At 37.1% G+C, this 26,330-nt stretch overlaps 1 protein-coding gene across 49 annotated transcripts in view; it reads left to right on the top strand.

Annotated features, from left to right (window-relative positions):
- Positions 1–26,330, top strand: part of RIMS2 (regulating synaptic membrane exocytosis 2) — a 748,363-nt gene that overhangs the window by 596,846 nt on the left and 125,187 nt on the right. For 33 of the 49 annotated variants that reach the window (XM_078851433.1, XM_078851460.1, XM_078851434.1 and 30 more), the window contains one exon: positions 21,956–22,056. In XM_078851433.1, the coding sequence (XP_078707559.1) occupies positions 21,956–22,056 (101 nt within the window). Of the gene's footprint in view, positions 1–7,561; positions 7,595–17,824; positions 17,861–21,955; positions 22,057–26,330 lie in introns of all 49 variants that reach the window. The other 16 variants (XM_078851452.1, XM_078851446.1, XM_073330377.2 and 13 more) reach the window with 5 other exon arrangements.

Here is a 26,330-nt window from a genome sequence, read left to right as displayed (position 1 = left end):
ATCCCCATGATCCAGCCATGTGGAAGTTCTTCGCATATAGAAGGAGAAGATCTGTGCCTCTGTGGCACCATCTCCCCTTCTTGGGCTCTCACAGAAAGCCCTCTGTGGAGTACCAGAGCCACGTGTGGGGAGCAGGCTCTGATCCAGAGGGGGATATACATATTTCCCAACAGACTGCACAGAGAATCCATGTAAGAATACAACTCTAAGTGGAAATACCTGTCATGGAAGTCCATCAGAGGGATTACATCAATTTGTTTAGAATAGAGGAAACTGAAATTGAGAGAAGAGAGGAGGAAGTCAGTGTAGTTACAGGACTTTGTACAAAGGCGCAGAGAGCTCAGAAACATGTGGAGGTAATGAATGATGGGAAAAAGTCAAGGTTAGGGATTAAAACAATTGGAAGATTGCTGTGAGAGGGGAGTGAAGAGCATAGAGTTTGAAAGTAGAAACAGTGGCATCAGTAGCAGTGAGTGGGACAAGGACAGAGCAGCAGAAAAGTCAGAAAGTTTGCTAGACCAAAGAATACAAATGGTGGATGTGATTGGAAGTGAGCAATATTGAGAAAGAGCAAATGGTGATCAGAAGAAATTTAAACAAAGAGAGAACAGTGTTTAGGGGGGAAAATCACATCCAAAATTGGTGATTAAACGTGGAGGTTAGTGAAAGAAAGTGAAGAGGCAGGAGAATCAAAAGGGTAACTGATACTGAAACTGAAATTACCTAGTACTAAGATAGCAGCTTAGAGTAATAAGAAGAAAGAGCACCAGCCATTAAAGCTTGACAGGAAGGAAGGTGGGGAGCAGATAATGTCCACTTAGAGAGGATAAAGGAAAACACAGTGGATTGGGACTCAAAGGAAATGGGTGGGAAAGAGAAGAGGTAGGAAACAGAAATTGTAAGGGGAAAAGAGTTCATTGCTAACACCATGCCCATTGGGTCATGACAGGGGAAAGAGAGAAGAAGTTATGGATAGAGGAGGCTATGAAGGTACAGCAAAGATTGAAAAGGTCATGAAAGAAAGTGAAGGTTGTTAAAATTTATAGCAGGATTTACATGTTTGGAGCGATTTCAAAAACTAGGATTATTTAACATGGGAAGGGTAAGAGCTGGTTCGACTAAAGTACTCAGAATTACAGCTGGCGACTTTTTTTGGCCAATAGTAAATTCACCAAAAATGCATTTTTCCAGACACCAAACCTATTCCCAAATTTGACATGCTGAATAGTTTTGGCCTATATATATTTCAGGACTGAGGCACCATTCACAAAACAGCCAGAGGAGGTGGTGGCAGCAGCCCCCTGATTAGTGTCAGCCCATTGATTAGGGCATCCACCAAGAATGTGGGAGTCAGGTTCAGTTCCCCCTGTCTGTCTGATGTGGAGAAGGATTTTGACTATGGGTCTGCCATATTACAGGAAAGTGCCCTAGCCACTGGGATATGGGATATTCTGATATGGGTCTCTCTTAATCTTTCCCGTTGAACTGTTCCACTTTGTATAAATAATTAGTCACTGGGGGCCAGAGAAAGAAAGGGTCTGAGAATGACTCTATAGCCTGCTGGTTAAGGCAGCTGACCTGGGAGGTGAGAGACCTGACTTCATGTCCCTGTTCCAATGGCTATTTGTTTATTTATAAATAGTGGAACAGCTTCCACAAGAGAGATTGAGAGGAACCCACATCAGACTAGCTCAGTATGTAGAGTACTTTTCTGCAAGATGGGAGATCCCTGTTCAAATCCTTTTCCACATTAAGCAGACTGGGGGAATTGAACCTGGGTCTCCCCCCATCCCTGGGGAGGGCTAAAGCTCATAAGGGCAGGAGAAATGCCACCCACTACTCTGGTCAGTTTGTGAATCAATCCTTTAAAAATGCTTAGAAATTAAGTGTTTTGTGTCAAGCAAAATGTTCAGTTCAACATGAAATTTCCTTGTTATTTTCACCAGCACTTATTTTTTCAATGTTTCAGAATTGCCAATGAACTAAAAAATCAATTGTTTGCCCATTATCAGAAAACACTCAGTGATTCCTTGCTGCTCCAGGGCAACAAACTTAAAACAATTACTCCATTAATTTATTGATTTTTATGTTTATTTAGATTTCTTAATAACCCACAGCTCTAAGTTATAGTACTTCAAATGAGCAGCAACAAAAATCAAATATGAAATGCAAATGAACTGCCCAGCCCAAATCATTCAGACTAGAATAACAGTTGAGTAAAATCAATATAAGACCCTCTCCTATATCTAACCACCTGCAGCCCTTAATACACATCCTTGTCAAAAGTCCATATGAAAAGGTTTACTTTTTATGGCCTCTATAAATGGAAACAAATTCAGGCTCTAGTAGACTTAACAGGGAGTATAAGGACTTCTCATAGGAAAAAGTCCTGCCATCTCTGTGTCTCCTTTTAAATCAGGGGTCTGTATGCTGATTGCTGCTGTAGTGCTATTGCATAGGTGGCAGTTATAATGAAATCTTGGGCTTCTGAGTTGAATCGGAATTTGTACAGAGGTCAGGAAGGAACTTTACAGCATACCACACATATGGCTTGTTGGACTCTGTATGCATGGCAGACCAACTGTCTGATGTAGCATTCTTTTTCATACTACTTTTTGCGTGTAGTTATTCCTAATTCCATTTCTGACTGCTACTTTGGACAGAATTCTTGTGAACTCTCTTATCATAGGCCTATGGAAGGCCTGATTCTATCCCAAATTGAAACCACTGACATCTTTGGGAGTAGGATTAGACTAGAAAGATCAACTTTCTGACAGCAATTACTTCAATTTAAAATAGCCACTATACCCTATACTGCAAGTAGATTATATATCAATGTGGTAACATACCCTGAAAAATTTATTTTCTGAGGCAGAATTAGAGTTTTAATAAATTAGATGACCTGTTGATGGGAGTTATCTACCATCTTCTCAGCATAGATTAATGATATACTTTTTATTAACTGGATTTCAAAAAGCCCTTCAGTGTGTAATGGCAAAAGACTGTTTGAAAATTCTTTCTGTTTTTTTTATATAAACATATAATCTGAATTTGGTTTAAAGGAACAAAATCATAACTGCAATCTATCTGCATTTCTCATTTGTATTTCTTATATTCTGTGATCAGTTATATCTCTTGAGATTTGTAAAGCAGTAAGTTTGACGCACACTGGATATTTTTCATGCAATACAGAGACAATGCTACCCAAATTATCTAAAGGTTGTTCTTTTATGTGTTTCCCAACCTCCTTTCTATCTATTGCCCTTATCTATGTAAAGGAGTGTCTGTAGGTTCTCCATATTCCTATTCTCTTTTTATCTAGTCATATATTTACTCTGAAAGATCAAACTACAAAATACAGTATTCCAATTCTTTGATCTCTGTGGGGATTTTTACATCACAGTCCTTTGACTATTGTTTTGTGCAAAAAATCTCAGTCACTGTCCAGTCTGCTGTAATGATTGTCGGTGGATGATTCTGAACTTTAAAGAACTAGCCTTTAGTAGTAGGGATCTTATATACTTGGGGAAAGAACTGGAAGTCTGAGTCTGAGATTTAGTATACCTATAAGGAGGGCTAAAATCATTATTATTTGGTTTTCTCTCTGTTTGACAGGGAGATTATACTGAAACCTGATTTTTATTTGCACTTCATTATAATTGACTGCTGTTCTCCAAACTCCTCCTCTAATAATTATCTCCCTGCTCTTATCTACTCCCAGATCACCTACACTATCCCCACCCTTTCACCGTTCACCTGGCCTCAGGGACCAGCTGCCTTTCTTGAGTCCTGGAGGTGAGGTGCCACTTGCCTCTATTCTCCTCATCCAGTTATGTGTGTGCTAGTCAAATGTATTTATGAGACATACAAAATCCTGGATCATCCCTGTCCTAGAATTTTCTCCATGTTGTAGGGTTTTGAACAGGACACTGTGCTTCTACACACAATTAATTATATTTTGAGGACAGCAATGAAGCACTGCAGAGCTAGGATCCACAGAGGCTGCTGAGCGTCAAGATATAATGGAAGTTCTGTGTATGTGAGGAGCAAAGAATATTGGAATCAAAATCTGCCAGGAGAGGAAGATGTTTGCCCTTTACTTCTATGCCCTGTACTACCATTAGTGTTTAATATGGGCATATCTGATTAGTGTAATTATCCTGCCTTGTGGCAGGTTAAAGCAAAGTTTGACCTCAGTAATATGCAAAGTTTCAGGTAGAGTTGTTTGTGCACTGAGATTGATACCTTTAATTAAACACGTTTCTGTAGTAATTCACATTTTATTTGTCATGAAAAACATTACAGAATTTTGTGTCAGAACAAGATAAAAGAATAATCAATTAACTTCTGTTTTACTCAAGTGTATGGTACAATAATTGGCATTACTTTTCTTTATAAATGTATGCAGTAGAAGACACTCACATTTCCTAATTTCTGTGCAATAGGCATTTATACTTAGCATTGTTCCACATCAGAATGAACAATAGATCCAAATAAATGCTAGTTCCTTACCAAAGCAATGACTACGTAAATGAGCCGACTACCTATTACTACCATGCAAATTTAACAGCCTTTCACCCCATAATTTTGCTCTCAGATGCTAATAAATTGTATCAACAAAGATTTAATTCATTAGATTAAAAGAAATAGAGAGAGAGAGTTTTAAAACTCTACTTTTGGGGATGCATGGCTTAGCTTCTTAGTCAAAAGGAATATAAATATATATATGTATAAATATTCATGAATTACTCACTAAAAGTTATGACATGGCAACACACCAACCCCCTTCAGTTAACCATCAGTAGAAGGAAGTCCTAATAGCACTATTAATTTAGCTGCTACAGAACTTTTATGAATCAGTCATTATCAAAAAGTAAAATATTACCAATGGCAAAATTTTCTGAGTTCTTGAGACACAAGCTGACAGATGTCCTCAAGTAAACAAAAAGAAAAGGCGTACTAGTGGCACCTTAGAGACTAACCAATTTATTTGGGCATAAGCTTTCGTGAGCTACATTCGATGAAGTGAGCTGTAGCTCATGAAAGCTCATGCTCAAATAAGTTGGTTAGTCTCTAAGGTGCCACTAGTACTCGTTTTCTTTTTGCGAATACAGACTAACACGGCTGCTACTCTGAAACCTATCAAGTGAACAAGTAACTTTTTCATATTTTCCTGCCTGGCTCATGTTAATATTGGGCTTCTAATACATTCTGTCTGGTAACAGAAGCAGAAGAATAACAGTGCATTTGTACTGTTAAAAATTGTTTCATTTAATTGATAATGACATTGTTGGATTGTTAAAATTTAAATAAAATACACTCGAATTTTCATGACAAGTGTTGCACGAGGTAGCAAATTGGTAGTAAATATTGTGACATGTTACTTATATTATTGAAGCTAGATATTGATCATTTGGGCCTAAATCATATACCTGATCCTGCAAAGGAGCTTCCGTCATGGACTCTTTCACCCACACAGAGTCCTGTTTGCTGGAACTCCTCATGGGTAGATCCCATCACAAAACTGGGGCTTTATTCCTTTCTCAGGCCAAACTCCCCTTCACGACCTCTTAAAGAGAGATTTGGCCAACTGCAAGTGTCTTTTTCTAAGATAAGCAAATGGCTGGATATTAAAAATAACCAATGAAAAATATAAGGAGGTTGAGAGAAAGAGAGAGATTATATTTTTCCATGTTCATTTTAACACTTTCTAATAATACTTTTAGTTGAAGTAATAGTGTGGGTTTCAGGGATATGTGAATACAACATAAAACATGTTCAAAGAACTTAACAAAGTTGGACTTTTTAATATGGTTGTGGCAATTATGTTCACATATTGCCAATACAGGATATACAGTACCTAGGAAAAGCTGAGCTTTCGTATTCACTTGTTCATATCTTGCTTTATGACATATATGTCTTGCCTATCTAGAAGGATATGTACTCATCCTAACATTTTACCTTTTCAGAGTGTAGGTACATAACAGTCCTTATCAAAGCTTTCAGCTGCTCTGGTCTTTTTTTTATTTTTTTGTTTAACTTTTTACTGCTTTCATATATGCTCATTGATTAGCACCCATATTGTAAACAAATTCCTATTCAATTAGCACAAATAAATATCAGATGTGTCTTTTACAAGTTGATTTATTACAGAAGATTTGCAGAATCTTGGCATTTGTCAGTATGCAATAGGTTACAGTATGCCAGCTGTAGTTTAACATGGAATAAAGTTAGAAATGTCATTCTTAGAATAGACAACATTAAATTGGTAACAGATAACATTAAGTTTTGTCTTTAGCATCATTTTCAATGTATTGACTTATGCAGATGTGTTCTAATTTATATAATTTTTTTTGGAATCACAACACTGATTGCAAAACAACTGCCCAAACTTTTCTGGATTCTTTATATAGTGCCTGCAAATGAATTCTGATTGGGGGTTGAATATATGAGGGAAGTCTCAGGATCAGTATGGATTGCAAGTTAAAGCTAGGCCATAACTTGGCTCTGCTTATGTTTTGGAAGACAAGAATATATTTATGTTGCTGATGTTGGCAGGTCACCAACATTTGTGTAATTTCCACTTCCTTTGAAGATGACTTCCCTCCACCCTGTATCTGGATATAGACATATAGTACACTGAGTGAAACTCTCCCCAAAATATACTCATGTCTTAAATGGCAGTGCATGGTTTTGAATGCTACATTTTAATGTAAGGTATAGGACACGGTTGCTTCATGCACTTGACTTGTATAAATATCCTGTACTGTAAGTCATATATAATTGGTTTACAAGTGAGGGGACTAGAATGTTATCTACTCATTTGAATGCAAGAGAAAATAATTATATATTCTGTTTTTTATTGTCTGGTCTTGTTCTACAGTTTGGGCTGGAGAATATTGCAGTAGCACAATGTTATAATAACACAGATCATTTGCGGAATGTGTTATGTGGATTCTGGAAAATATTGGACTTTTTTGTCCTTTTCCAGTTATTAATCTGTAATTTTGGATATGTGGAACTTTGGTTCAGCATAAATAAGAAAGGAAAAGAAATAATTAAAATACTTTAATAATACAGTTCCGGATGTTGGCAATTTAAGAATGAAATCAGGGTTTGTTATCTTTAAGGTTCATTTAAAGAAAAAAAAAGTTACTTGGTTTTAAGTAGATATTGTTTCAAGAAGCTGAATAATCCATGTCATGAACAAAGTGGTAACTGCTAATTAGCCTACCTTTTACTAACCAAGTCTTTCCTCAGCTTCACTGCCAGGACTGGCATTGCGGTCAACTGTAACATTTGTTATTTCCTTATCTCTTACACTAACTCTGTCTTTCTGGTTCTTTTTCTCCAACAGTAGTTTAATCAGCTCTTTCTTGGCTTTCTTTTTCCTTTTGGTGTCTGTTGTGTTATTTTACCCCCTTTTCTAACTCTGTACTACAAGCCTCTCTCTAAAACAATTTTCAGCCCTTTCCCTCAGTGTTGGTTTTTACCTTCTGAGTACATCCACTCACGCCCATCTCCTTTGTCTATGTCTGTCCATTATATGATGTGATCACAGAAGAAGCGGAATCATCAAGGAGAAGAAACTCAGGTCTGTCTCTTATAGTGCTTATCTCTCTGTTATTTTTTCATTTTACTTGTCCTGTGGATTTTATCATCTTGCTTGTCCTGTACATTTTATCATACCCCATCTCACATACTTTCCCCTCTTAAACTTAAACACTTTATGATTGTAAAAAATTAATTTTAGATGTTTATCATTTGTGTATAGATAATTATTTTTACCAGTGCATATAAACTATATACTGCACAAAAAATATGAAGTGTTAAAGTAAATGAAATGGTGCCATACACATAAAAAAAATACCTTATCTTACTCATTTCAAACTACCTATTATAGTTTTTCCAACTCACTGTTTATTCCCCATATCCATTTTCTTTCCATGTTAGCTTTTAAGATCCCTGTCAACTCACATTGCCTACTGGTGAGGTTTGGTTTATCACTACATTCAAAAACTGTTCCAGAAGTTACAGAAACTCAAATATTTTAGCATTCTTTTTTTTTTTCTTGGGGAAGAGGTAGTTTCAAAATTGAAGATTTTCATTGGGTTGCATTTGATGCTCTGAGATCCTGATCTTAGCTTAATCAAATGCACCATGATGATAAACCCACGGTTGTGAGTTTAATCCTTGAGGGGCTGTTAAGTTGATCTGTGGCAAAAAATGGGGATTGGTCCTGCTTTGAGCAGGGGTTTGGACTAGATGATCTCCTGAGGTCCCTTCCAACCCTGATATTCTGTGATTCTGTGATTGATTTTAGACGAAAAATTGTTAGAGTTCAAGCACTGTTCTCCCATACCAAAAAGGGTGTGATAAGAATATAAGGATGTAATGACTAAACATTGGAGAGCTGTTTGGGTAGTGATTAATATCTATGTTGTTCAGTGCTTGTCTCAAGGATGTGTACTTCTTATTTCTTCTGGAGATTTCATCCTTCATATCATTGCTGCTGTTTTTAGTAGTAGGTGATGAGGGAGGATAACTACTGAGCAGCCCACCACTCACCCCATTTTTCAGGAGGGGAATGGAGGACAGGAAGCAGAGTTCTTTTACAGGATGTATAACAGCTGAATGGCCACTTATCCTATAAAAGGAGCAGGGAAGGAGTGACTGGAGTCCTTGTGACTCTCCTTAGTGAGGACGGAGAAGGAGTTAGGTGGAGAGGAAGACCTAGGAAAGTGAGAGCCCAGTATAAGCAGCAGTATTGTCAACTCTGAGGATTCAAAAATCATGAGTCAGGCTCTGAAATCACAACACTGAATAAAAATCATGATACTTTAAAGATAAAAGATGTTGCATTCTAGTTTTTTGAACTAGTTCAAAGTTCACATTTTCAAGTTTTTCTTTGCAGCTATGATGGCTAAAACTGGATGTTTTTATGTAATAAGGTGACCACTGCGGTTGGGGCTTAAAAAAAACCCAAAACAAATATTGTGAGACTTGTGATCAAGTTTGGAAGTGTCAGCAACACTGACTGCAATAGAGGAGCCTGCAAAGAAATGTGGGGAGGAGGGAAGTGCACAGAATTAATGGACCAGTGAGGAGAAATAGAAGAACCCATAGTTCATTAGTTGGGAGAGAGGGTAGCAGGAGAACCAAGGACTCAATCATTCGGAGTAGAAAGAGGGAAGCCCAAATTATACTTGTCAAAGGGGGGAGCAGAGAGACCTGGATTTATTTAAGATGTTCTCTTCTGTTTCTTTAATAACACGTTGGGTCCACTATATGTAATGCAACATATAATGCTAACTTATTTTAATACGAATATGAACATATCTAATTGAGCATACAGTTCAAACCAGGGAATGTTTAAATATGTTAATAATGTCTGTGTAAGGAATGAATGAATAAAACATTTAGGAATGTGCAACCAAAAAACAGCATCTCATATTTTTTGAAAATATTTTAAATAAGTGTACAATAGAGCCACAATGCCTGCTGCAGTGTATATGCCCAGAGAGGTCATAATCCTACAAACATGCCCATTTAAGCAATGGGCTTGAAATGCAGCAAGGGATGTTTAGGTTGGATAATAGGAAAAAAATTCCTAACTGCAGGGTAGTTAAGCACTGGAATAAATTTCCGAGAAAGGTTGTGGAATCATTGGATGATTTTAAAAGCCGGTTAGATAAACACCTTAGATAATACTTAGTTCTGTCTTGAGTGCAGAGGACTGGACTAGAAGACCTCTTGAGGTCCCTACCAGTCCTATGATTCTGTGAAACATGCATGATTGTAGTTTTCCTCAATTACTTATTTATGCCAAGGTAAATATATTAATTTTTGCAGGAGCAAAGTCAGGTACAGTACATGGGCATATATTGTAATTGTATGGTATCTTCTTAATTAACAATACTATTTTCACATACTCAGATGTGGATATACCACCCATAATGCATGAGTAAATAACTTAGCACCTCCATATCTCAACATTCATCAAAGTCAGAGACAAGGTCTGGAAAATTTTATTTTTCAGAAAAGTATGAATGGAAATGATCTAGGGTAGAAATTCTTAGCCAGTTTTAACTATATCTATCACTCCAGCTGTGCAGTATATTGCTGATAATAAAGCTACATTTAAATACTTTTATGCAGGTTGCAAAATTAAGCTCTCAAAACTTAGGAAAAGACAGAATTGAGGTTATGCAACCTTCATTCTGCCCCATTGTGTGTATGCATTATGATACAGTCTTTATTTACATGATCACATACTACCTTTTCCAAAGGACCCAGCATTATTCAGTGCACAGAATGCACTGAGCTCACTAAATGAATTAGGGCTATGTGGTGAGTGAGGCAAAAATGTGTAGCAATGTGTCCTATTTACTGTAGAAGGTGTCAGAGGAGTGTAAAGAATAGGGCAGAGAAAGGATGATTTTGTGGTTAAAGCAGGTGAATGCTACTTAGGAGAACTTGATTCTCTCCCTGCCTCTGCCACACACTTTCTAGGTGAGTTACTGGAACCAGATTTTTGCTGTGTGTTCCCCGTGTTCTGGGAACCCAACATGAGAAGGGCCTGATTTTCACAAGTGCTGAGCACTCACAATTGCAGCTAAAGTAATTGGCAGCTGTGAAACCTCTGGCCAGAGCTGGGAGTCAGGAGACCCCTACGTCTAATCCTGACTCTGATAGTGACTCACTGTGTAGCTTTAAGCAGTTCACTGTGCCGCTCTATCTCGTTTCCCCATCTGCAATAGTTACCCAGCTACCTCTCAGGCAGGAGTGTTGTGAAGATTCATTTATTATTCATGTAAAACTGTAAAATGCTAAGTATTTGAAAAATTATGCACCATAATTGGTCAACACATGCAAATTTTGTTCTTATGCTCTTTGTACTCATCTGTGAAATAGTGATGATAATAGTTCTGTATCTCAAAGGAGAGTTGTGAATATAAATTAACATTTGTGAGGCACTCAGATACTTCACTGATGAGTACCATAGAAAACCCCTTAAGGAAATTAATAATTCCATATTCAGTGCAGAGTTTGGATGATGAGTACTACATTCGGTGTGGGGACACAACTTAATGATGAGAATAAACAAGAAATACTGAACAGTTGCCTGAGCACTGTCCATCCTGTGAACTGAATGAGGCAAGGATCCTGTGGACAAAATAGTATGTGATCATGTAATTAAAGACTGAACCATGATGAATAAGAGATGGAACTTAGGTTGCATGGGCAACCTTACTTCTGGCATTTCATAACTTTTGAGAGCTTGATTTTGCAAATTTAATAACATTCTACTAAATTAGATTCTGTATGTAATTTCCTAGTGTTGTTTGGTTTGTTGGTTTGTTTAAAAAAACAAATTAAGTACTGTGCAGTTGTAATACTTCCTTCAGGGTCATCAAGAGAAAGTGAACCCTAGCCTTTCAGCAATACAGCTTAAGCCTCTACTACTTGAATAAAGGAGTAATTGCAATGGCTAGCAGTTAGAGTAGGCTGTTATCCTCTTTGGACCAGCCACTACAGGAGGAAGTATAACATTTTGAAATAGTTAGTATACTGAAGTTGCTCCATTTTTCAGACATCATGGCCAACCATGGAGATTTTACAGGTCCTTTAGAAGAGGCAGTCCATCAAAGTGGATGAGAATTGGATCTGCTGTATTAAGGGATTAAGTAGATTCTATTCCCAACTCTGCCAACAATGATTTTATGTCACATCTCAGAGGGTGGTTGAAACAGGGACAGAACAAGAATAGGAGGAAGGAGGACCGGAGCTGGTTCTCTGCCTCCACAAAATACTCAGAGCTTCCCAAGCCTGACCATGAGGCTGCACTGATTCCTGCCATCCCTGAAATGGGGAGCAGTATGATCTGCTACTGCTGGCACTTTCACTGACGCAAGGATGAACCTTCCAGAGTATCTGCTACCACTCGTCCCCTACCGCATCCTAATCTCTCTCACACACAATGACTATTTGTTTTGTTTAAAAATATAACATTTAAATAATTCTGAATCATCCAGTCTTGCATATTACGAGCCTCTATAACTGCACACTCCTATTAGTTACCTAATAACTATAATAATAATAATAATAAGGAGGTTGCTTCTATTGGTTGGCCATAATTCATAATGCTGAAGTGCTTCTAGTTTATTTTTATTTTTAATCGTTTTTTACATTTTAATCACTGTCATTTCCTTTGCAATTAAAAGTTTGTATTTTCTGCTTATCAGCATGATATTGATTAATATGATTCAACAACATTCATAAAGAAAAGTCGCACCCACCTATCTAATGCTGTATGTTTGTATAAGTTTGGGAGGAAAAAAAACATTTGTATTGCAGTAGCTAGTGATAGGAAAGAACCATTGTGGTCATCTAGTCCTCCTGTATAACACAGGCCAGAGAATTTTCCTCCAAATGATTCCTAGGGCACATCTTTTAGAAAACGTCCAAGCTTGATTTAACAATTGCCAGTGATTGAGAATCCACCACAACCCTTGGAAAACATGGAGTACTGTGTATTGGCATGAGTTGGGATAGTCATAGTAAGTGTTTTAGTAATATGTGTTTTATTTGCTATTGGTAAATGGTCTGACATTCCCAGAATGTTTTTAATTGATATATTAATATAAAGTCAATCTAAAAAAGAAATAAAACAGAGCATTTCAGGGATTCATTCATATTCACCAAGTACAATATATACAAACAGCTCAGACATTTTAACCAGCTTCTTATTCTTTTCTTTGACATTTGCACTCATTGCTATAGTCTAGATCTACCCATTTATAGAAAATCAAAACTTCATTAATATCAAAGAATGCAATTTTCCAAATACAAGTTTTCTATAACAATATATATTCATCAACTCATCAACATTTAAAAAGCAACAAAATAGTTAAAAATTAGTGTCATTTGTTTTTTACTACATGAAAATAAACATATTAGTTTTTTTTATTATTTGCGCCCATTATGTCTGATATTATCACTTTGAACAAAAATCGCACATAAAAACTCTTTCCATAAAATACAATACTAATTTTGACAGAATTTTCTCTTTCTATTTTTTTTTTAACAGAAAACACAGAATGCAAGTCAGGAGCTCTGGGATTCTAGCCCTGTGCACATTTCTCTAAATCATGTTGCCCCTGAATTGAGCACCACTGCCATAATGTTTTATATTAATATCCCTCAACAATTCATATTATTTTTGTTGCAATTTTTGCTGCACTGTGCACATTCATATTAATACATTTTGTCAAAAACACTTGAAATGAAGATTTCATTGAGCTTTAAAATCAGCTATGAATTTAATTAGCATCCTGTCCTCTTCATTCCATCTCCTAAATAGACATATAGAATCTAACTGAAAAAAAGGCCCCTACAAGATCTGTGGGGAACATATGCAGTGGTTAACTATTATATGCAGGCTTAGGGATCATTGTGATTACAAAGGACAAATACAGGGGTGATTCTGTTTTGTAGCAAAGTGAGGAATATGTGATTACTGAAAGAGAAACACAGATATACAGACCTACAGTCTGATCTAGCTGTGGCCCAACACAGATCATTTCAGCAATGTACAGAAATCCACTTATGTGAAGTGTATTGTTTCTTTTCCAGACAAATTGGATAACTTTGATACAGTTAGAGTTCAATACTTTATTCAGTTCAGCTGGTCATACACAGGATACAATATCAGGATTTCAGTCTATATATCAAGGTTAATGCAAGACACAGCAAAGTAAAAAAGGAAAAATATTGGTTAATGTGAAGGATAAGGAAAGGAAATAAAAGCCTAATTAAGTAATCATAAATACTGAAATATGCAAGCTTATTTAATTGCTTCTCTTGAAGCATTGCTGTAAATATGTAAGCTGTGCTTATAGGTCATATTTCAAATTAAGGCTCAGCTAGTCTTATTTTCTTACCAAATATACACATAGAATAAGTCACTCCATTTTCAAAACACTAAATTAATCTTCAGGGAATTTTCTTGAGCTTATTAAGAATGGGGGTCAGATTCCTGGCTAGCATAAACTGGTGTAGTTTACTGAAGTCATTGAGACCGGCCTCTGACCAGACTCTCACACTGAAGGGCAGAAAGATAATACAACCAGATGAGATATGAGCCGGAATTTTCAGAAGTGACTAATGATTTTGGGTTCCTCAAATGTAAGGTGTCCAATTTGAGACAATTTAAAATGGCTGATTGTCACTGGGTTGGTGTTGAACACTTTCTAAATATCAGGCCCCTTTCAAGCTCCCTTCTTTTTAGCAACCACATACTCATATAAAGATGTACTGCAGAAAAATCTTGTAATTTAGGCAGTTGGACAAATACGTCCTTTGAAGCATCCCAGCGTATCAGGAAAATAAGTTTATCCTACATCATAGCAGAAATAGATTTCCACATTTTTAGATGCTGTTGCAGACTGAACAGAGATTCTTCTCAATATTTAATCATAATCTGGGCCCCAAATCAAGGGTATTATCATGATGGATGCTACTTAACTCTCACAAACTTTAGATTGAACCAATAACAATAATTCCTTGTGTACAATTATTTTTAGTCAGTGAAAACCATAGCTATACTTTTGAGGACGTAATGTGATAAAGTATTGTATTCCTAGCCATCATATTGGTGAGTCTGAGTGGTGTAAAAGAAAACATAGAGAAAACTCAAAAGGTTTAGCAATTTGTTTAATTAAGAAGATGAAATGAGTTTGCCGGGGCAACATACCATAACATAAGGCAAGAGAATACAAATAAAGTTAACTGCAAATAATAAAGTACTTGCAAGAGCAAAAATAGTCTGTTTCTAAATATCTAATTACCATTACTCACTACCAGATGATGTTGCATGCAGTGTTGTAGCTGTGCCAGTCCCAGGATATTAGAGAGACAAGGTGAGTGAGGTAATATCTTTTATTGGACCTATTTCTAAAAGGAACTCTGTGTAGCTTGAAAGCTTGTCTCTCCCACAAACAGAAGTTGGTCCAATAAAAAATATTACCTCACCCACCTCTCTAATACCATTCATGCTGTAGGTTATATGAAGACCTCTTTATATGAGAGAACAAGGCTGGATAGGAGGTGTAAAGAACATCCCACCAAGCCTGCATATATACACAGGAACCAAGCATATTAATATGCCTTACAGTATACTGACTTCCCCAAGTGAGCAAAGAGGGGGGTAGAATGATGGCTTACCATGTTCCCCTCCACATTGACCAGCAGAGCTGGTTCCCCACAGGAAGGTGAATGAAAGCTGTACTACATCAAAGGATGATGCACTATCCATCCTTTGGGTGGATGGGGGTGGGGGGGATGTGAGAAAACCTGGATTTGTGCAGGAAATAGCCCAGCTTGATTGTCATGCACATTGTGTAAAGAGTTGTCACTTTTCATGGGCTATCACCAGCAGGAGAGTGAATTTGTGTGGGGGGGTGGAGGGTGAGAAAACCTGGATTTGTGCTGGAAATGGCCCACCTGATGATCACTTTAGATAAGCTATTACCAGCAGGACAGTGGGGTGGGAATAGGTATTGTTTCATATTCTCTGTGTATATATAAAGCCTGCTGCAGTTTCCACGATATGCATCTGAGGAAGTGAGCTGTAGCTCACGAAAGCTTATGCTCTAATAAATTGGTTAGTCTCTAAGGTGCCACAAGTCCTCCTTTTCTTTTTGCACTATCCATGCTTTCTCTGCATTCCAAGAGCCTATATTTGTATGATGCACATATACCCTGACCCTGCTGTGAGTTGTTCTTTAGGCACAATTTGGCCCTTTCCTTTGGTAGCTAACTACAAATTGTAGATGAAGTCAGATTTGTGATATTTATTTAAGATTTATCTTTTGTATTATTCCACTAGGACAGAGGTGGTCTGTGGACTATAAACAATAATAATGTGGAAAAGATCCCCTAATAAGTGGCAATTCTGAAATAAAAGGTTTAATCATTTGAATAATACTTTGGATTTGTGACTTGCAGGAGTTTTTTGTTCCATCAACAGTTCAGTCATTTTTGTTTTTGCTTTGTTTTTAATTAATCTTATTTTGACTTATGATGAGAAAGAGAGAGACTGAGTTGAAGAATAAATATACTTATAATTCTAATTAAAAGTAAATTTCCTTTTGACATTGAATGCTTATACATTAATTGCCAAACTTAGATTTCAAAGTATAGTGTATGTGCTGGCAAACTTTTTGGAAAGGGATTCAGTTAATTTTCATTTCCTGTTTCCAGAGAAACACTTAAGTCTATATACAGCCCTTGATCTGCATTCAGAATGTCTGTTGACATCAGTCAGTAGGAATTATGTGCAAAAACAGGGCTGTGTATTGCCTTTATTATCTTTTGTTTTATTTTTCATCATACCCCAGCTCGAAGACAAAACTACAGTAGCATTGTTGTTAAATCTGGTGACCTGTGGGAGCTACAAGAATTGGATATCTAAAAAAAGATTTAAAGTAGTTACTGGGGAAAAAATTGAGACATTTAATATTCCTGCTTGAACCACTTGACTGAATCCTGTATTTGCTTCTTAAATCATACAGCACAAGTATGTTTTTGACTTTTCTTTATATGACGCACTATTCATGAGAACCATAGGCTAACTGTGTTTGACACCTGCCTTGCTGTCTTTTGTATGGACTGTGTTAATGAGACTGAAAGTGCATAAACACCCATGACAGGTTTCAGAGTAGCAGTCATGTTAGTCTGTATCCACAAAAAGAACAGGAGTACTTGTGGCACCTTTGAGACTAACAAATTTATTTGAGCATAAGCTTTCATGGGCTACAGCCCACTTCATCAGATGCATAGAATGGAACATATAGTAAGAAGATATATATATATACATACAGAGAACATGAAAAGGTGGAGTAAGAGGCTAATTAATTAAGATGAGCTATTATCAGCAGGAGAAAAAAACTTTTGTAGTGATAATCAAGATGGCCCATTTAGACAGTTGACAAGAGGGCGTGAGGATACTTAACATGGGGAAATAGATTCAATCTGTGTAATGACTCAGCCACTCCCAGTCTCTATTCAAACCCAAGTTAATGGTGTCTAGTTTGCATATTAATTTAAGCTCAGCAGTTTCTCATTGGAGTCTGTTTTTGAAGCTTTTCTGTTGCAAAATTGCCACCTTTAAATCTGTTACTGCGTGGCCAGAGAGGTTGAAGTGTTCTCCTACCAGTTTTTGAATGTTATGATTCCTGATGTCAGATTTGTGTCCATTTATTCTTCTGTGTAGAGACTGTCCAGTTTGGCCAATGTACGTGGCAGAGGAGCATTATTGGCACATGATGGCATATATCCCATTGGTAGATGTGCAGGTGAACGAGCCCCTGATGGTGTGGCTAATGTGATTAGGTCCTATGATGGTGTCACTTGAATAAATATGTGGACAGAGTTGGCATCGGGCTTTGTTGCAAGGATAGGTTCCTGGGTTAGTGTTTTTGTTGTGTGGTGTGGTGGTTGCTGGAGAGTATTTGCTTCAGGTTGGGGGGCTGTCTGTAAGCAAGGACTGGTCTGTCTCCCAAGATCTGTGAGAGTGAGGGATCCCATGGGTTCCCTCCAGTAAATCTCTAATAAGGGTGCAAAAATGTACATGCTAGTATGCAGTGAATAACCTTCGGTATGTAGAACACTTTACTTGGTTGGTTAACAAAAGTCATGAATTTAAATGAATTTGATGGATTTTACTCCTTTAATGCATGATTCCTATTACTTTTAATATTATTTTCTGCATTCTTTCTCTCCTTTTGTTTTTGGTTTACACATTGCTTTCATTTGTTTATAGAAGAAAAGAAAGCAGATCCAGAGAATGGGAATGCAGGTAGGGCAGCTTATTAAAAATCTCTCATCCTTAGATGATGTACAACTACAATATTTAGCCAGAACATGTATTATACAGCTGGTATACAGTGTTGTATTTCCTCTGATTAATACAAAATCAGGAGTAGAAAACATAACCACCACCCCCCAGCTCTAAATTGCGGCCATGTTCCAGCACCTCCAAGCAGCCATTCTGCAGCCTGGCATGCTGAATTTTAGCAGCGTTACAGCCATGCCTGCTTCCCCATGACACATGTTCTCTGCCAGGGTTGGGAAGGAGGTACACAGTGCCAGCTATTTGGGCTCTTCACCAACCATGTTGGATCTGTTACGTATAGAATATTATCTATTAATAAAATTCTGAGACGAGGTTCCAAGCATAAGAAAATTGTTGGAGCTATCAACTCCGTCTGTTTGGGACCTTAGCCTATAATAGCTTACATGGAGCTGATTCATGCCCAATACTGCAGGCTATGTTCAGAAGTAACAGCTCAGATGATAGATGCTTCTCTCCCTACACAAAACTTTCTACACCTGTAGATCTTGACACTCTAGCCACACCTTTTCTCTACTGTATTCCCACACATTGGGTCACTAGTGAACTTAGCCTATAGCTTTCAGTGACCCCTGCAGAGCCTTTATATGTGTCAGTTCTATGCACAACGGAATCACACCTGATCTGCTGCATCATGAACTTCCCACCACCCCCAGGATTTCCCCTTTGTGCATCCAATTTATTTGTTGAAGATGTTTTAATATGAGATAAAAATATATTATAAGAAGTCAGATTTTGATTAATGCAATCTTCTAACAGTCCTGAAGAACCTACCTTTTGTGAATTTTGGTTAATTTTTTTCTCCATGTTACCCGTCTGAATTTTTTAAAATATATTTCTTCTTATTGAGAGCACAGTGAGCCAACTTTGGCTTTTTGTTTTTGACATATGGGCGATTCAGCCATCCTGAATTCCCTTCCTGTTCCCAACCAGGATATGTATCAAAATGGCTGTCAGTTCTCACCATCTTCCCTCTAGCTGTGATTCAAAATAGGGGGCAGTGTAAAGTTGTAGAGTTTTAATTGATTTACTAGTAAGGTTGAAGATTTCTTGGAAGAAGGAATTCAAAAATTCAATAATAATGCTAAAACTTAAGGGAGGATCTATAAACAATGTAGGTCTCCAAAGTTCTCTCTGCAATAAACAGAAAGTATCCCAGCATAATTAAATCAACTGTGAGTCTATAAATTGGGCTAAATATGAATATAACAAAAAACAAAAACCTTTAACATATGTTTATATTAATAATCTTACTTATTCAGGTAAATTAGGAGTGACATTCACCCTGGAGATTCAGTTGATGGTGCTATATATCGACATGTCTACGCTAGAAATACTTCAGTAACAGAGTTGCAGCTGCACTACCGCGGTATAGACATGTACTGCAGCAACAGAAGAGATTCTTCTGCCACTGTAATAAAGGGCTTTAGTGAAGTATTGCGCCTTGAGCAGGGTCTCTGCATGTGGCTGATATTTGCTATAGGTGCAAGACCTGTATCACAGTAGAGGGGGTAGAACTGGAGCTATGCAAAGTATAAGCTTTCACTTTGCCACATGTATAAAAACAGATATTCTCACAACTATTTGTGAGATTTTCCATATACAAGAGTTAATATTTCTCCATTTCTTACAATTTCCTCAGCTTTTCATGACAAAAATGACAGAATATGAACTTTCCAAGTTTAACAGAAATGATTATTTCATACCAGGGCAAAACCAAAATGCTTATTTTACCCTTCATCCCTTTCTCTTTTCATTAAAAACACCAAAAGTATGGATTAATCTTCAAAATATTCTGTTTTCATGGAAATCTATATTTTTATCTATGGGTTGGAGTATTTTCATTCATCTTTAGTGACGCTGTTGTGTTATTTCTGTCATTGAAAAGAAGAAAAATATTCCAAGTAAGGATTCATTTAGCTGTGTTTTTTAGAAGCTATCAAGAAATTCAACTATCTTTCAATCTATTAATCAAAGCACTTGCATCTCCCTTTCAGAGTAGGAAATAAAATAATTATTGAAAAATAAAGTTAATTGCTGTCAAAAGCACTTTAATTAAATAGAAAATTACCAAAGAATCAGTGTGGTCCCTTGATGCTTGCCAACTATTAGTTCAAGTTTATACAGTAGCTGATTTAAACATGGGATACATTAGATTTATCTTCTTTTAGGGTTTTTCACTGTATGCTTTATTTATTAGCTGCCTCTATCCCTGTAACAGCATTTTCTTCTTGTTCATTCATTTCCGCCATTGATTTTCATTCCAGTTAGTATTTGGGATGTACTGTTTTCATTTAGGTTATTTTAGGGGTTTTTAAGGAAAAGCAGAGACCATAAGGGCATGCTGCTGATAGTGCATCACATTTATTTTTTCTTTTCCACACCCTTCCTCACCCACAATTTCCTGTTAGAGTTGCAGGTTTTGCGGGTACCAGCTAGTGCCATCAGTAGAACTATCGCTAGAGGATATTCAAAGCATAGTTCAGAGGGCCTGCACATAGACCTGTTTTACCACTTAGATTTCTCCTTAAGACCCATGTTTAGGGTTTGTGTGTGACTTCAGTGGTACCGGGGAAATAAAGTTAGGCTCCCCCCTAATCCTATATTTAGGTGCCTAAATAAATGGACAGATTTTCAACAATGCTGAATACACAGCAGCTTCCATTCAGAAATGAAATTTTCCTTTGCAAATCTTCATCTTCCTCAGAAAAATGTATAGTATGCGAAATATGTCAGTCAAAATTAATGTGACTTAGCCACAATACTGTATGAAAAGTAATGCTATTAGTTACATTGCTTCAGCTAGAAACTTTGGGCCTGATTCTTCACTTCCTTGTTTTTGTTTACAATGGTATAACTCAATTGACTGCAATGGAGTTATTCCTGATTTACATCAGAATAAGTGGGAGAAGAATCAGACCATTTATGTACCCAGTAAATATCTATATTTTGCTTGATTGGAGAGATGCCCTTTTTGCTTGGACATTTGCCTACCATTTTGTTTGGGGGCTGCTACCTTCCACCTCCAGTGTTCTCTCTCACACATTTGTTTTGGTACTTTCTTTTGGCACTTTTAGTACTTTCAGACACCGCAGGTTGGCTGAAAAGGGCTGCTGCCTGAGTGACATAGCAAGCATCCTTTTCCCATACTGAGGCTAACTATGTGCTTAGTCTCCTGTGGTCCAGGAAGAATGAATCCTGAAATCACTCTTGAGGCTGAATGTCATTGTAGAGTGATACAGCAACACCACTGGGCAGCTTGTTAGCATTCCTTTCCAAAATTATTTTTAAAAAATTGACAGGTTTCAGAGTAACAGCCCTGTTAGTCTGTATTCGCAAAAAGAAAAGGAGTACTTGTGGCACCTTAGAGACTAACCAATTTATTTGAGCATAAGCTAAGCTGTAGCTCACGAAAGCTTATGCTCAAATAAATTGGTTAGTCTCTAAGGTGCTACAAGTACTCCTTTTTTTAAAAAAAAATTCTTATGAATATATTAAATTATGGTAAATCAAAGCTATGCCAACCAATCAGATTATTTCCAGTGATCCTTATTTACTGATAGAAACTAAAATCAGTCATTTCATATAAAAGAGCTAAAATCACCATAATAGAACATATCACAAGATCAATATCTCCTTTGGAAATAAACATGTTGCCTTTGCATTACTCTTTATTTTCTTTAAATAAAAGTCTTGATTTCGTCTATAGCAGCAATAAATTATTCAGTGAAACATTCTATTCCATTTACATTCTCTCCTCATTTGAAAGTTTTCTTCATATTAACTGTGGAGAATAAAATATTTGTCAAGGTACAGTTAAAATACTTTATTCTTTACTACTATTTCTTGCAATTATGGCTTTTCTCCCAAGTTTTCCACAAAAGGATAATTTTGACATGTTTTTAATTTACCTGGAAACACAGATACAGTAATTTAAGCAAAAGTCAGATTATATCCCTTCTGTAAGAAGTTGTATGAGCACCACTTTAAACTCAGGATTCAAAATTAATTGATTATTTATTTATTTATTTTATTTAACAGGTGGTATGGATGTAGAAGAAAGAAATCGTCAAATGAAAATAAGCAAGTACAAACAGGCAGCAGGATCAGACTCCAGGCTGGAGCAAGATTATCATTCTAAGGCAAGGGAGTTTTGTTTTGAAAAACAGCAAAATATGCTAATCTGAAACATTTGATATTCTTTTAGGGTGATGTGGACAAGTGACCTTGCATGGGGTTCTTGCATGTCTGTTACAAAGTAATTAAAATAAGTGCAGCAACCATAGAAACCCTTATAATATAGAACATCCTTGATTACTAAAGTTTAAGATATAGGAGTTAATTGATTAAATGTAGTGTTCATCTGCTTCAAAAAGTGAGAAATGACCATTTAGTTGTCTAGTGGAATGAGCAATTAAGACCCAAGTTTAGAAAAGATAAAGAGGGAGCAATAGACTCAGGGCTTGTCTACACTTACCAGGGGATCAACGAGCAGAGATTGATGCCTCAACGGTCAATTTAACAGGTCTAGTGAAGATCTGCTAAATCGGCCACAGATCACTCTCCCGTCGACTCCTGTGCTCCACCGGATCAGGAAGAGTAGGGGAGTCGACCGGAGAGCATCGCGTAGTGTGGACCCCAGGGTAAGTAGATCCATGCTATTCATGTAACTCAAATTGCGTAGCATAGATTGAATTTCTCCTGAGGTGTAGATAAGGCCTCAGGAAGTACCTAGAGTCCTAATTCAGAGTGAGATCTGCTAAAACCTGTGCCTGAATTCCATGCTATGGAGCAAATAGTCATATAGACCTCCAAACTTTTTTTGTTATTGTTTTCTTGGCCTTCTAAAGACTTCTGCAGCACAGACATAATCGTTTTTATTTATTCTGGTAGTGAAAGTTTAGCCTTTGGATAGATAACCTTACCAGTCAAATCAGTACACAAGATTCCAATGTAATTGTGGCAATTTGCAAGTAATCAGGTTGGCCATGTAGCAATGCAGTTCTAAATTTATGATCCAAATTTCCTGTTATCTGGAACTGGGTCATGTCATCTATTATATGTTAATTGAATTGAAAATATCTTGATTATTTTAAAATTCCATTATACAAAATAATTAAGTGACCTCTCTGAGACCTGATAAATCAATTTGAGACTGTAAATGGTAAACATAAGACTTCTTAGCTATAAAATCTTGCTGAGGAGAAAAACTCTGTTGCAGACATTGTATGTTAATTGTGCAGTTCATTACTCAAAGTAATGAGGAAGATAAGGTAAAACTAGGTTATCTAATATATGAAAATAAAGAAGCCATTAATTGTATTAAGTGCTATTAGTTTTGTAGAGAATTCTGGTTAATTTAGTGAATTGCTTTCTAATAACATAATTCCTCATAGTAAAAAATGTACATGATATTGTGGGAGTATTACATGAAAGCCTCATGAGAAGTCCTAGACAAAATGGAAGAGTCTATTATTGAAAAGATTTAGAATTCATTGGAACAAATGGGCAAACTATATAGTTATGCTCTGAACATTTAGACCAGTAGATGTATTGTATGACTTAAGGATGTGTTCACTCATAGTACTTAATGTAATGTAATAACATGTATAAGGGGGTTTGGGTCAGGAAATGTTTTCATGTTTATTTTATATGGAAACATCACTCTTACGTTTATCAGTTATATCCTTTCTTGAAGGGCATTATCTTTTCTTGTACAGGAATGGACTTGGTGCTGTGACCAGACTTCCCCATAAATAACTGCTATGATTCTATGTACCATGTAAGGATTCATAGATTCATAGATATTTAGGTCAGAAGGGACCATTATGATCATCTAGTCTGACCTCCTGCACAATGCAGGCCACAGAATTTCACCCACCACTCCTAAAAAAGACCTCACACCTATATCTGTGCTATTGAAGTCCTCAAATTGTAGTTTGAAGACCTCAAGGAGCAGAGAATCCTCCAGCAAGTGACCCGTGCCCCATGCTACAGAGGAAGGCGAAAAACCTCCAGGGCCTTCCAATCTGCCCTGGAGGAAAATTCCTTCCCGACCCCAAATATGGCAATCAGCTAAACCCTGAGCATATGGGCAAGATTCATCAGCCAGATACTACAGAAAATTCTTTCCCGGGTAACTTGGATCTTACCCCATCTAAAAACCCATCACAGGCCATTGGGCCTATTTACCATGAATATTTAATTACCAAAACCATGTTATCCCATCATACCATCTCCTCCATAAACTTATCGAGTTTAATCTTAAAGCAAGATAGATCTTTTGCCCCCACTACTTCCCTCGGAAGGCTATTCCAAAACTTCACTCCTCTGATGGTTAGAAACCTTCGTCTAATTTCTAATCTAAATTTCCTAGTGGCCAGTTTATATCCATTTGTTCTTGTGTCCACATTGGTATTGAGTTTAAATAATTCCTCTCCCTCTCTGGTATTTATCCCTCTGATATATTTATAGAGAGCAATCATATCTCCCCTCAACCTTCTTTTAGTTAGGCTAAACAAGCCAAGCTCCCTGAGTCTCCTTTCATAAGACAAGTTTTCCATTCCTCGGATCATCCTAGTAGCCCTTCTCTGTACCTGTTCCAGTTTGAATTCATCCTTCTTAAATATGGGAGACCAGAACTGCACACAGTATTCCAGGTGAGGTCTCACCAGTGCCTTATATAACGGTACTAAAACCTCCTTATCCCTACTGGAAATACCTCTCCTGATGCATCCCAAGACGACATTAGCTTTTTTCACAGCCATATCACATTGGCAGCTCATAGTCAACCTATGATCAACCAATACTCCAAGGTCCTTTTCCTCCTCCGTTACTTCTAGTTGATGCGTCCCTAGCTTATAACTAAAATTCTTGTTATTAATCCCTAAATGCATGACCTTACACTTCTCACTATTAAATTTCATCCTATTCCTATTACTCCAGTTTACAAGGTCATCCAGATCCTCCTGTAGGGTATCCCTGTCCTTCTCTAAATTAGCAATACCTCCCAGCTTTGTATCATCTGCAAACTTTATTAGCACACTCCCACTTTTTGTGCCCAGGTCAGTAATAAAAAGATTAAATAAGATTGGTCCCAAAACTGATCCTTGAGGAACTCCACTGGTAACCTCCCTCCAACTTGACAGTTCACCTTTCAGTAGGACCCGTTGTAGTCTCCCCTTTAACCAATTCCCTATCCACCTTTCAATTTTCCTATTGATGCCCATCTTATCCAATTTAACTAATAATTCCCCATGTGGCACAGTATCAAACGCCTTACTAAAATCTAAATAAATTAGATGGTGAATATATAAATAGATCTGCAGTTATTCAGCCAATTCAGTTGCTCCCTCACTGTTTGATTCTGTCCCCTTGATTCTGTGTAATTCCTGACTCCGTAAGAAAGCATTGGGACTACACACGCAGAAAGGTGCATCTTTAGGCCCTCAAAAGTGTTTTTCAAAGGAAACCACATAGAACACAGTAGCTCCAAAGAAACACTTCTTCCCCTTGACCCCACTATCTCATCATTTCTGCTGTCTCCCCCTGTATATGAGTTTATCTTCATCATTTTCCTCCTGCGTTGAGGATGGGAAGTCTGATATCGGATTGATTTTTGAAAATAATCACTTCTTAATTATGCAAACTATCTCTAGAAGTATACTTTCAGATTTATTTCCCTGCCAGGATCCACTTTACCATTGCAAAGGAAATGATTTGCCTTACCAGTTAGCCCAGGAAGACAGACAATGGCACATTCACAAGCATCACTGAGTGTGCATCAATAGAATCTCATAGAATCCCTAAGATCTTATAAAGTCATACCCAGAGAATTCAGTCTTCACTTTCTCACCATTTCCCTGTTGGTTCCATTTTTCTTAATTAAATATTAATATTACATAGAGTTAGGAAAATAAATAAATACATATGATATACCTGGTTTTTACCAAGTATCTTTTATATTGATGAACTGATCTGGGTATGTCAGATACTAACTGAAAACTCCTAGTCTATATCTATTGCAAGTGGCTTTGATTTTCTAAATTTCTCAACTAGCATAAGGTCAAGTGTGCTGTTTTCTGGGAAGACAATTTGTTTACTGCAGCCCCTCACCTGAGAACAAGTTTCTTTAACTAAGCTGTAGATGGCATGCAAGTGGAGTTTAGCAGGTGGAATTTTCTGTTGTATCTCCATTCTATTTTTTCTTTTGGTGGAAATAAACATAATTACTATTTGCTGAGGGGAAATAACCCTCCTATTATGATTGCTAAGGAAGTGGAAAGGTGTACCAACAACAACAGGACTAGCCATATTGGATTAGACGAATGGTCTATCTAGTATTATTCCATCGCTGCCAGCTGCCAGTAACAGATGCTTCAGAGGAAGCTACAACCCCTCCGCCCCAAATAGATAA

The sequence above is a fragment of the Lepidochelys kempii genome, chromosome 2, assembly GCF_965140285.1.
Source record: "Lepidochelys kempii isolate rLepKem1 chromosome 2, rLepKem1.hap1, whole genome shotgun sequence".
Taxonomy (NCBI): domain Eukaryota; kingdom Metazoa; phylum Chordata; order Testudines; family Cheloniidae; genus Lepidochelys; species Lepidochelys kempii.
The sequence above is the reverse complement of the archived record's forward strand: the minus strand, read 5'-3'. Positions and strand labels throughout refer to the sequence as shown.